Source organism: Pteropus vampyrus, unplaced genomic scaffold, assembly GCF_000151845.1.
Source record: "Pteropus vampyrus isolate Shadow unplaced genomic scaffold, Pvam_2.0 Scaffold479, whole genome shotgun sequence".
In the NCBI taxonomy this organism is placed as follows: Eukaryota; Metazoa; Chordata; class Mammalia; order Chiroptera; family Pteropodidae; genus Pteropus; species Pteropus vampyrus.
In genome coordinates this window covers 137,732-150,993 of record NW_011889260.1, presented here as the reverse complement: position 1 = coordinate 150,993, position 13,262 = coordinate 137,732, and the positions used below count along the sequence as shown (strand labels likewise).

The following is a 13,262-nucleotide window of genomic DNA, read 5'->3' as shown; positions in this document are numbered from 1 at the left end:
AAAAAGGAGACAGAGTCTTCTGCACCCTGCTGCTCTCCCAGAGCTAACTTGATTCTTTCCCTTTCTTTCCTTTCTGTGCTTTCCACGCACCTCTCTCAAATTAACTGCTGCCATCCCCTGCCTTGCCCTCCCTCCGGTCGAAGTTATCACACTTTTTTCTCTTCTTTCAGTTGGTAACATGTATACTGCATTAAAAAATATTTGGTATAAGGTCCTTGGCCAGGAATCTGGTACTCACTTGATGTTGACTCATGCTCACTCACCCATATTTTTTAACTCAGGGAGCGTTTGGTACAAATAAAAGAATTGTATATCTAAATCATGAAGCATAATTATAAAACAAATTCCCATGAGTTCATCACATATATCTGTGGGCCTTCCCCAAGACAGACAAAGACTTTTGTACCCTTCCCTATATCAGGCTGCTTCAGTCCTGGGTCACTTCATTCTGAATTTTGTGTTTTTCATTCCCTTGCTTTTTCTTTATATTTTTATCACACACACATAACATACACACGTCCCTAAACAAAAGGTTAGTTTTGTTGGCTTTTTTGTTCGTTGCGGTAAAAACTGCATAACCTAAAATATGATATTAATCTATACAGTGCAGTTAAGTATATTCATATTATTGGGAAACATTGGTTTTTTTGAACTATATAGAAATAATATTATGCCCTACAAATTCTTCTAGGATGTTTTTCAGTCAACATTATGTTTGAGATGCATATGTGCTATGGTATGTGTGGCTCTAGTTTCTTTTTGTTGCAGTCCAACATTGCATTTTAATAATATATCACGATTTATTTGTTCATTTTGCTCTTGATTGATAGTTGTCTTTTTTCTAGATTTTGAGGTGTTGAGGACATTGCTGCTATGAATACTCTGTATGTGCACATATTCACACATTTCTCCTGGGCCTCTGCCTAGGAGAGGAATCACTACATCACGGAATATGGAATATCTTTAACTCTGATGTGTGTGTGCTTTTCCTGTGGCTCTGCATGTAAAGCTCTCCTAATGCCAAGTAGTTGCCCGCTGGTATTCACGCAGAGTGTCTGAATATTGGTAGAGATTCTCTAAGCCGTGCACAACCCAGCACAGTTTGGAATGGGCCCAAGCCCAGCAGTTCAGTTTTAAAAGGTGTGAGCTCAGCTCTCAGCTAAGCTGCTGCCCACTGGCAGCCTGTCCCCAGGGATGTATGCGGAGCTGATGTTCTGAAAGATGTGTGTGATTATGTGGGTGGCTCTGTGTTTCTGAAAAGATAATACTGTATATAGCCGAGGCCAAGAAGACACTCAGTGTTTTGTTTTGGGGGCACATCATGGTTGGTAAACGCCACATGGGCTCTGGCTGTTTTATTCACCAGTGTATTCCAAGTGCCATGAACCATATATTTGGCATGTAGAGGGTGCTCAATAAATATTTTTGAATGAACGAATGAATGAATGAGCGAGAGAGTGAATAAATGAATGGTCTCAGTGAATGAAGAATTTCCTCTGAGACCTTTGCAAAGGTCACAGCTTTGTAAATTAGATACACAGTTTATGGTATATGTTTAATCCTCAAAGAAGGTATTAAAATTTATCTTTTCTATTTCCTCACCTTTAAAGTTAAGATTTTAAATTTATCACTTAGTTTAATAGAACATGTATTCGTTTAATATTATGTTTAAGTAGGTAATGGTTTAGTCACAACCCATTAACCCTGGGTAAGAAGCAGCCCTTTACAATCTGATCAGAGTCATGTCAAGTTGGTGAGGTTTTTAGGCACCAACAAGGTCTGCTGGATGGAAAATTTGATTCAGTCCTGCTGTAGTAGTGGTAGGGGATTAATCCTCTCTCTATGACAAATCTAATTTAAATTACCTCTACAGGCAGCTCAGGAATACTTAGACAATATAATCTCATTATGGAAGAACATTGAATTTCAAAGGCTAGGTTTATTCTACTTGGGTAACACTTCAAAATAAAATTTTGTAGCAATTCATGTTTTTGGCTAAATAATAAAAATATTTAAGAATGAAACTTTGAAAAAATATTTAGGAATGAAACTTTGCTGATTTTGTTTTTAAAATAAAAATGTATTACAAAAGTAATGTACTGATATAAAAATATTCTCTGCCATACCACAGCTCTTCAGGAACTTTAATATTTTTTGGTATTTTTTCTTCCCTTCTTTTACCTACAGATAAATATATATATATATATCTGTAGGTAAAAGAAGGTATTAAAATTTATCTTTTATATATATATATACACACATATATATATATATACATACACACACACACACACACATACTTTTTTTATCTTGATTTTTTTCCCCAATTTAAGTCTAGATCTCTATATGCAACCAATCTCCTATTGTTGAACATCTCATGATTATCTAATTTAAAAAATTAGAATCAGCTGTAAACAAATTATACATATATCTTTGCACTTGTGCAAATATTTCTGTAGAATAAGTTTTTAGAAGTGGAATTGATTGATCAAGGGGAATGCAGATTTTACATTTTGATACATATTGGTAGTTTGCCTTCGGCGAACTTTGTACTAATTTATACACCCATCACTTCCACCAATAGTGGACAGACCAGAAAATATAAAATTAAATTTCTCTCTTTAATTGAAAACTCAATCATCATGATAAAGAAGCTTTTAAAAATAATTGACAGGAAATTAAGTATTATTATTTATTTATTTTATTTATTTTTTTTAGGGGAGGCAACCCTTGGTTGACCTCACAAATTGCAAGGACCTTGTTAGATTACAATCCCTTATTTTTTAATTTTTTATGCCTACAGCACGTGGTCTTCCTAGGTGGTCTCCCATCCAAGTACTAACCAGGCCCGACCCTGCTTAGCTTCCGAGATCAGACAGAATCAGGCTTGTTCAGGGTAGCATGATCGTAGAGTAAATAATTATTTTCAATGCTCATGTATTTCATTACGTTGGTTCATTTAACCTAAATATCACTCCCTTTTTGGACACTTGTGGTCCCCTCAACTCCCTAGCACTGCTTAATCCTAGGGGTGATTGCCATGGTGATGGCTAGTTTTTCCTGATGATTTTTAAATAAGTATTTTGGGGACGGTGCTGTGTGATTTTTTTTTTTCCCCCAAATGTGTGGTAAATAACTATTTAAAGAAGAGCTGGCAAATTAGTTGGCAACTGTATATATTTTACCACTCTTACATAGTAGTTCACTTTGTTGACATTTGCTGGCTTTAAGGTATAATAGAGTTGCTGAAAAGATGTACTTGGGAAGCACTCACGCTAGTGAAGTCATTTCCAGGTGGTGGTGAATTGATTTTACTAAGGCTGGATGGAAACCCGAAGGTGACTGGGAGTTAGGAGATGTTCTGTGGGAATGGAAAGGGATGATCAGTTCTGATCAACTGAATTTCTGCTTACTATTTCTCTTTAAGAAAACTTTTTTTTTTTTTTAAATATTGGCACACGTTGCTATTTTAGGCATTTCTAGACAACAAAATTCTAGAGAGGAATGGCTATAAAGAATACCTAGAATACTGGATCAGAGGCACCTGAGTTTCTAACCTCACAACCTCAAGTGGTTGTGGAAGAAGCCAGAGGGCCACTGAATGTAAGAGAAGTTTCCTTAATCAGTGTCTTCATCATATTAATAGAGTGCTCAATAGATAGTGTATTTATCTTTTGTTTTATTGAAAAGAAAACCTTTTGAGTGCCAACTCTATGTGCCAAACACAGTTCTCATATATTTAGGACAAAAGCGAGCAAGATATAAAAATGTTACCTGAAATTCACTTTCATTTTTTTTTAAATTGAATAACAGTAGTCACGGTGAACAAAACTAATTAGGGAGATTACATAATTTAGATTATGATCTTTTTGAACAAATACATATTTATTGTGCTGATGTACTTAATTTGGCCTAAATATCACCCCTTTTTGGATGGTGATGCTCCCCACCACCACAGCACCCGATCCCAGTGTGCTGGTAACAGATTCTAGTTCTCGCATTTTCCAGGTACCATTTTATGTTTCCTTTTTAACCCTGAGCTGATTTGAATTTTATTTCTTTAATGTTTAATTTTTAAAGAGAATTTTGATCTCTTGGAGCCAGATGGCATTAGCTATGGAAATGTCCCAAAATGAGTGCACAAAGAGATAGGGCGAACTAAAGGATTATAAATTCCTCTCAATTTGAATAATTGGTTATAGCTACTGAAGAGCAGCAGGCTGGTTCACCATTCTACTGTACAAACAAAATTGCCTTTACATCACCCACTTCTGCCAAAGGGAAAAAACGATCTGTTCCAATATGTCAGTTGATAGAATTGCCTTTTGTGCTAAGCTTCTTTACTCCCAAACCTAAGAGAGTTTTTTTTGTTTGTTTTTTATCTTATTTTTCCTTGGCTATGTTAGAAGTTATGTACTCTATTCCTATAGTGGTTACCCCAGAAATTTTAACATGTAGATTCAAGTCAGTGACTTTCAAAATTAATCAAGTTTATTAACTCTGCTTCTAAATAAACATTTAGAATAATTTAATCACGTTAAAGTCTTTTGGATTTACATGCTGTGTTGCCCAGTGCTTTAGTTCTATCTTATTTAAAGCTCACAAAGTTCTATCTTATTTAAAGCTCACAAAGTACACACTGTTAACTACAGTTGCATACAGCCAGTATGTGTTCAGGCTCACCTTCCTTCTTGCATTTTAGGTCTTCTGGGATTTTCTTCTTTCTTAAATTTATCCTTTGGAAATTCTTTTATTGCTGGTCTATGGCAATAATCTGTCCCAGTTTTTTTTTTTTTTTAATGTATTTTCTGCCCTCTAAATGAACAGATATTGTTTTAAAGATATTATTCTACTAACTTACTAAACAGTTCCTATTACTGCTGTTTAGAAGTTGGCTGTTATTCTCATTGATGTTCTTTTATTAGTAATTTCTTCTGTCTAGCTGCTCTCCAGTCTCTAGATCTGTGGTTAGATTACCATGTGTTTCAAGGTTCTTTTCTTTTAAAATTTTTACCCTGCCTGTCATGTACTGGGCTTCCTGAAGATAATGACTCTTCAATTCTGGATGAGTCATTATCTCTTCAAGTATTGCACTTCTCCCACAGTCTCTTGTCATCTCCTTCAGGAAATCTAATTAACGCTTCGTCCTGCATTCTGGGTAATTTCACATCCATCTTCTAGTTCATTAATTAGCATCTTCAACCATGGGTAGCATGAGGTTTAGTCCACTGTTTCAGTTACCACCTTTTTCTACAAATTTTATTTGCTTCTTTTTTTTCAGATTTGCTTGGTCATTTTTGATGGTCTCTTGTTCTCTTCATTATATTTTCAAGATCTTCTTTTAATTTCTTATGACAAACATATGATGCATATTTGACCTACTTGTTTTGGTCTGTGACTGATGTTTCTAATATTTACCATCTTCGATTATGCAATTTTTTATTTCTTCTGGCTCTCACTCATGGTGATATTTTGTGTGTGTGTTTAAATCACAAACTCATGTTCCTCAAATGCTTACCTTGGTGGTTCTTTGAAGCCTGTGTATCAGTGAGTTCCTTGGAGAGAATTTGCATCTGCCTCTGGATACTTGAGTATTACCAGTGCAGAACCATTTTGGACCTGAAGTGTGTGGGAGGGCAGGGGTGGTTGCATTCAGAATATGAATTTCAGTCCCAAACCTTTGTGAGAACAGGTCTGTTGATAGGAATTCTCCAGGGAGATATTTTTAGTTATTTCCACTCTACCCGGAGCCAAGGATGAGATAGGCGAGTGTCCTTGCCATCTCCATCTGCCTGGTGGTGTTTTTTCCCTAGTACATCCACTTTGATCTGATTTCCACCCTGTTTGGATCCTACAGTTTATCTCTCTCCCCAGCCTCCTGTTTAAATGCCTGCTTCAGTGCTGGCTTATCTCTCTGGTTTTGAGCTTTCTTGGCATTTCTAGCCTTTAAGGATTTCCCCTCAAAGGCAGCCAGCATTATTGGATTATTATTATTTTTAAAATGATATCTACTATTTTCTGATTTTTTAAGATATCTATTTTGGAATATTCTTAGAAATTGAAGCCCCAGTGGTCTGTTTATGCAGGCATTTTCATCTTTCACACTCAGCAATACTGATGTAGAAAAGGGATCCCACAGATTGACCAATTGGGCACTCTCTGTGATAAGGCCAGACTCCTTTATACATAAAAATGCACAAAACTTGCTTAGAAGATTACCTTTGACAGAAGGAGGGACGAGTGGTTAAAAAAAAAAAGAATGAAAAAAATACCTGCTTGCAAATGTCTAATTCTCTTTCTATGGGATTTTATAATGACAGTGTTTTGGAGAAGTGATAATAAAAAGGCTCAACACTTAATATTATATTCTTTTTAAGGTATCTCTCTCACTGTCCTTCACTAATTTTTTCAGTATTGTTAAGGTTGCCATTTCGTTGAAGGGGAGAGTGTGTTTGAAAATGGGTAGCATAGTGTTCTTAAAAAGCCTGAACTCTTTTTGGTATATTGAAAGTATAAACTGGATTTTATATAATGAGATATTTTGAATTATAGTTTTATTTGTAGCATTGAAATGTCTGCTTGTTTTGAAACAGGCCCCAGGCATGGAAGAACTGATATGGGAACAGTACACTGTGACCCTACAAAAGGTGAGTGCTGCACATTTCATATATGCTGCAATCAAGTTCTTGAGTTCACAGATCCATGATCTTGTTTATTATTGCTCAAACACAGTTTATTTCCCCATGAGGTGGATAATATATTATAGGTAATATCTGGCAGTAATTACCACATTAACAAAGATTTGCATGCTATTATTTATTTAGTTAGTTAGTTAGTTTAAGGTCTGTATAATGTAGAAAGTTTTATAGGTTATTTGGTGTTTTCATCTATCACCAGCAGAACATGTTACTTAAAAAAAGAGTAAAGATGGGGAGCAATGGAAATAACTTATACTATTTAAGGACGTTGAAGTAGCTTCTACAATTTTTATAATTTTAATTATAACTTGTAACTCCCTCAGTGAGTTTTAAGTCCAAACTAAATTTTAAAACTTTGGTTTAGCAATCAAGTGACATGGGCTGTTTTTTTGTCTCAGTCCTGATTACATTAAGAGGTGTAGAGTTAATCTGGTTTTTAAAAATACCATCCCCAGTGGAATTGAAAGTAGAAGTACACAAATATAGTGGACAGTTTGATGACGGACAGATGGGAGGGGGATTGAGGGGCTGGGAAAATGGGGTGAAGGTTTAAAGAAGTACAAATTATTAGTTGGTAGATGGTCACGGGGATGGGGAGCATGGCATAGGGAATGCAGTTAGCATTAATGTAATGGCTAGGTGGAAAACCAGAGGAGAGAAGGAGCAATTAGGGGGATCGTTTTATAAACTACATAAGTGTCTAACCAATGTACTGTATACTTGAAACTAATTATAATAAATTAAAAAAAATAAAATATAAAACAGAAGCAATCCCACATATAAATATATTTTACCTTATTTTTAAAGTCATTTCAGAGCTATGGTCCCTCTTGATTAAATGAGGTAATACAAGCAGCTTCTAGTACTAGGAGTCCAGCATATCAGCGTTGCTTAACAATGTTAGCATCGTTCCTTTTCATTCCAATGGTAAAGTTCGAGGTAGGCATGATAGGTGTTAACTCTACTCAAAACAAACGTAGCCATCGGGGGCATGTGAGTGATTTGTGTATGGCTGAGCTGGACTAGCCATTATGGTCCCCAAGACTTATTCCGCCAAGCTGCCTCGGTCAGCGTTGCTGTGATTTTCCTGGGCCCTGTAGAGGTCCTATTCCTGCTCTGAACCACTTTAGTGTCCGTCACTTCCTGGAAGGATTTTAAGTTCCTCAAATGAAGCCTTCCTTCTTCAACTTCGAGAAAATTGGTTTCTGAATGAATATGTATTAAATTAATCCAGGCAGGAAAAAATAGACCAGTGCTCAGGTGCCAAAATTTCTGGGGCAGTAATCACAGTTTCTTCAGTTGAGGGGTTTCTCCTCTTTAGGTCTTTTTTTTTTTTTTCAGTTCTAATTATCTTCTTACTCTCCATGCTGTTTTCACCACCATTTCACATACCCCTTGAGTCGTGGACCTCAGACTGGGGAAAGCAAGAGACATTTTAGGCCTGGTATAGGTGATGAAGCTACCTCTCTGTAAAACCAGGTACCAGGTGATGGTGCTGCCAGATTCAAAGCTGTGTGATCAATGTCCAACAACTCAGCCTGTTTTGTGTTGGTGATTGTTACCAGTGGGCCTGACGTGGGAACTTTTCTTGGGAAATTTTTCTATTCTCTGAATAGATTTTTACATAATCAAACCCTCATTTAGGGTTATAGTCACATGTACTCATATCATCTGGATGAAACCTGGGAGCTTAGCTTTTTTAAACACTGAAACGAATTAGGATTATGTATTACCTGGGTTCACTGTTAGACTTTTCTAGACCAATCGGGGATGTAATTAATCTGTATTTTCATCTTATATGCGTGCAGAAAAGAATTTAATGCTTGCTGTCTCATAAGATCCCAAAACTTTTATCTTCAGATTTTATTTTATCTTTAAAATCCATGTACTTCTTTTCACTGTATGTTAAAATGAAACCACCAGCTCATCTAACTTGGAAGTTAAAAATATACTTTAAAAATATGGTTTTAGCACAGATTCAGTTGTGACTGAAGGTGTTCCAGCTCAGGCCAGGATATGAAAATGGATATGATCAGCGATTTGAATAGCGCAGACGGTGTTATTTGGATAGACGGTGTTATTCCCACCCCGTGCCAGCTTCTAGTGATAACTACAGTGTTATCAATCTTTTCCAGCTTTCACAAGGCTGTTTCTTTTAGATAAGGAATTTCCCTTTATAAACCTGTCATGATGCTGCTTTATTTTGTTTCTCATTTGTTCCTGTAAGCCCCGTTTCTGAGCTGTCTCTGGTGATTGGTTCAACCTTTATCTTACTGAGGGCTTGTAATAAATCCTGAAAGCTACTTACGGAAGGTTGTTTTTTTTTTTTCCCCTCCCTCTCTTCTTCTCTTAACTTCGATGAACAGGATTCCAAAAGAGGATTTGGAATTGCAGTGTCCGGAGGCAGAGACAACCCCCACTTTGAAAATGGAGAAACTTCAATTGTCATTTCTGACGTGCTTCCGGGTGGGCCCGCTGACGGGCTGCTTCAGTGAGTGGCCCTCCTTTTCCACCCCAGCCCCTGCCAGCCACACTGCTTAGCCCTAGACAGGGTGGTTTGGGTGGTAGGCACTTTTGAAATTAAAAAAAAAAAAAAAAAAAAAAAAGCATATGTGTTTGTATGTGCACTTTTGTATATATACATATATATGTATACACACACACAGAATCTTCAGATGGGGATTGAGAACATATGTACCATATTTGAATAATCCATAGCCCTTTGGAAACATCCAAATTCTGGAGAAAGGAAAGCAATTATTTCTGTAGGAAAATTATTCTAACCAGCACGGCTGTCATTCCTGGGTTTAGGGACCATTTCTGAACATGGAATATAACATTGGCATGCTTGTTTTTCCCTAATGCGTACCTAACACTTTACATGTATTTTTTAATTTTAAATTTTATTTATTATTTTAATTAATTATTTTTAATTGAAGAAATGGTTTAAAATCCCGCCCCCCCCCCACGTCTACCTACCCCCTTCCCCCTCCCCTCTGGTAACCACTAGTCCATTGTCCATGTCCATGAGTCTTTGTTTGTTTGTCCTGTTCATTCGTTGCTTTTAGGACATGTATTTTAATTTATATTCTTTAAGAATTTAATGAGGATGCTATGGCATAGTGATTATCTGATTTATAAGAAAGATGTGGAAATTGGGAAACTTTACTACATGAAAACACAAGTTTTCCAGCTGTCAGCCTTCTAGTCTGAAGAGATAATGCCATTTGAAAATTTGTGTGTCTGAGTCCCTCAGTTTCATTTCTCAGGGCAGAATCTAAAGTTAATTTCATGACTGCCTTGGCCAAACAGCTCCAGAGTTTAGGTTTTATTGGCATTCCAAGTCTCTATGGGTCTGTCAAAGTTAGTAGTCTTTCAAAGTAGAATTTTAAAATGATTTTGGGGATAATATAAAGTTAAGAATTAAGGTTCTATGACTGCCAAATTTCTTTGAGTTTTTTTTAATTAAAATTATTGAGTTGACATTGGTTAATAAAATCAAATAGGTTTCAAGTGTACAATTCAATAATAGGTCATATGTGTATCGCATTGTGTGTTGACCACCCAAAGTTAAATTCCTTCCGTTATCACATATTTGACTCCCTTGACCTATGGCTACCTCCTGCCTACCCACTCTTTAAGAATTTGAGGCAAGCTCTTGACTTCTCCCCTTTCAAAATACCAGTGGGTATAAATCTTCTCTTTTGGGATGGGGGATGGTGGCTTGTTTGTAGACTTCCTGAAGCCCACTGTGTACCTGGGGTAAGGAGGCCTGTTTCAGGAGTTCATTTGTGCTCAGATCTTACCACTGTCAGGTGCCTGCTGGAGGCATCCTGTAGTTTGGGTCCTTCTCCCCAGGTGGTTTCCAGTTCACACTGTCAAAAGTGGGCTGGGTGGCTCCTGGGTTCCTTCCTCAGAAGAGATCAGATTGAGTTGACTGATTAAGTTTTGTGAGTCATCAGACACTGAGCCCTTTAATAAGTATTTCAGGTCAGTGTGCTGCCTCTGTCCCGAAATAAATGATTTACTGTGAATGCGTAGGATTTTTTCACATCCTGTTTTTATTTTTGGTTTTCAGAGAAAATGATAGGGTCGTCATGGTTAACGGCACCTCCATGGAGGATGTGCTCCATTCATTTGCTGTTCAGCAGCTGAGAAAAAGTGGGAAGATCGCTGCCATTGTAAGTTTGGGGTTTGTGTTCAGCTCACCTCCATAGCATCTTGTTTTTATGCCCAGAAGAAAATTACCAGTTTTAAGCACTTGACAAAATTACATAATATAGGGGCTGTTACTTGTATCCTAAGTACTTTAGGAGGGTGATATAATGGGTGATGTAAAGATGTATGTAATTCCTCCCTGCCTCTTCCTCACCTTTTTCCTAACATCTTAAGACCAATAATAATTCTCTTACCTGAGTGAGTTGTCTTAAGAGTCAGGTTAGACAATTATTTTCTTAAAGAATTAACTAGATTGAGAACAATGGTAAAACAGCATTAATTTAGAAAATAAATTTCAGCTCAAAAATTCGTGTGCAAAAAATCCAAGCAAGATCTGTTATATCTTCATAAAGTGCAGTTTCTTAAGAGATATTGGCAGTCTGTAGCATTCATTCATTTATTTGCTCACTCATTCATTCACAAACATTGGCTGGGAATCAACTATGAGCCACTTGGCCCTTGAGCGGGTCTGTGCTGCAAGGAGTGTTCTCTCCAGTTGAACACAAAGCAAGAAGTTGGAATACAGTGAGTTTAAGGGCAGTGCTAGGGGTTTGCACCCAGTATGTGGTTTTCATTTTTTTTTTTCAACTTTATATTAGGAAAAATTTTAAACAAAAAGAAAAGTTCAAAGATTAATGTAATAAGCACATATCTTCTACATGTTAATAGTCTGCCATTTTTACTTGATTTTTCCTCCTTACATGTATGTAAACATGTACATATTTTTACATTCAGGATCCAATCAAAGTTTATTGATTGCATTTGGTTGTCTTTTTAGTTCTTTTTAGTCTGGGAAGGTTCCGCTTTCCACCGCCTCTCCCCCTCTTTCCCTTTTTTTCAATGACATTACAAAGAATGAAGAAGAATCTAGGCAGTTGTATATAGAATGTCTCACTTCCTGAATTTTAATTTTTTTAACTTAGTGATTTAAAGACCCTTCGTCCTTTTCACACTGAGTAGAAGCAGATTTTGGAGGCACTATGTTGAGACCTTTATACTCACTGATTTTATTCTGAACCCTAAGAGATCTTTATTGTCCCAGTTTTCCACATGAGGAAACTGAGGCTTAGTGAGTAGGCAGGGACACAGTTTTACTGGAATGAGAACCGGAGCTCTTAACCACTGCATCCTCTGCATTTAATTGTGATTGTCTTGCGTCCCCACTGTGTTTTGGTTAACAGGTGGTCAAGAGGCCCCGGAAGGTCCAGCTGGCCCCGCCTCAGGTCAGCCCTCCACTCAATGAGGATGACCGGGCTTTTGAGGTGATGGATGAGTTTGACAGGAGAAGTGCCCAGAGCGGGTACAGTGAGAGGAGCCGGCTGCGCAGCTGGGAGGAAAGCTTGGAGAGAGGGCGTCCCCACGACCGGCCACGCAGCCGGGAGCGGGACCGGAGCCGTGGCCGGAGCCTGGAGCGGGGCCTGGACCATGACGACTATGGCCGAGCCCAAGACAGGAGCCGTGGCCGGAGCCTAGAGCGGGGCCTGGACCATGACGACTATGGTCGAACCCGAGACCGGAACCGCGGCCGGAGCCTGGAGCGGGACCTGGACCATGTCGACTATGGCCGAGCCCGAGAAAGCAGCCGTGGCCACAGCATTGACCAGGCCTATGACCGGGCCTACAGCCCGGAGGTGGAGTACGGCTACAGGTCCCAGCGTGATGTCCGGTATGAGATGTCCCGGAGCCGCAGCCGCGAGCACCTCCGCTCTCGCAGCCGCAGTCCCAGCCCGGAGCCGAGAGGCCGGCCAGACCACTCAGGCCAGCTGGAACCAGAGAGGCCCATCGGGGTCCTTCTGATGAAAAGCAAAGCAAATGAAGGTAGTAATGCTTGATGAAGAAAGGCACTAGTATAATAATAGCTAAGTCTTACACGGCACTTACTATGTGCCAAGTACTGCCCTAAATGCTTGCACAGATCAGCTTATTTCATCCTCATCACCACCTTATGTGGGAGTTATTCCTATCTTCATTTTATAGATGGAGACTAAGGCACAGAAAAGTTCATTGAACTTGCATAGGCTGCAGAAATCCAGCTTTAAACTTCTAGGCTGGTGGTTCTCAATGTAGCGTTAAGTATCACCTGGACACTGCTTAGAAATGCAGTTGCTGAGGCCTGGGCCCAGCCCCACTGACTCAGCAACACTGGGATGGACGGCCCCTGCGGGCCCCTGGAGTCTGTTAAGGATGTTTCCTGGTGAGCCTGGTGCGGCTTACACTGATGAAAGGAAAATACTCTAGCTAATCTCAGTTGCATTTTGCTCTATGCCAGGGCCTGTGCTGAATAAATATTCTCATTTACTCCTCATTGGAACCTTGTATGGTAGGTAGGGACTCCATTCCTGTTTT

General features: G+C 38.5%; 1 protein-coding gene and 1 pseudogene across 5 annotated transcripts in view; one reads left to right on the top strand and one right to left on the bottom strand.

Annotated features, from left to right (window-relative positions):
- Positions 1-13,262, top strand: part of TJP2 (tight junction protein 2) — a 103,181-nt gene that overhangs the window by 62,661 nt on the left and 27,258 nt on the right. For all 5 annotated transcript variants that reach the window (XM_023524588.1, XM_011382488.2, XM_011382492.2 and 2 more), the window contains 4 exons: positions 6,594-6,647; positions 9,065-9,189; positions 10,777-10,879; positions 12,098-12,734. In XM_023524588.1, coding sequence (XP_023380356.1) covers positions 6,594-6,647; positions 9,065-9,189; positions 10,777-10,879; positions 12,098-12,734 — 919 coding nt within the window. The remainder of the gene's footprint in view (positions 1-6,593; positions 6,648-9,064; positions 9,190-10,776; positions 10,880-12,097; positions 12,735-13,262) is intronic.
- LOC111732665 lies at positions 2,795-2,913 on the bottom strand (annotated as a pseudogene).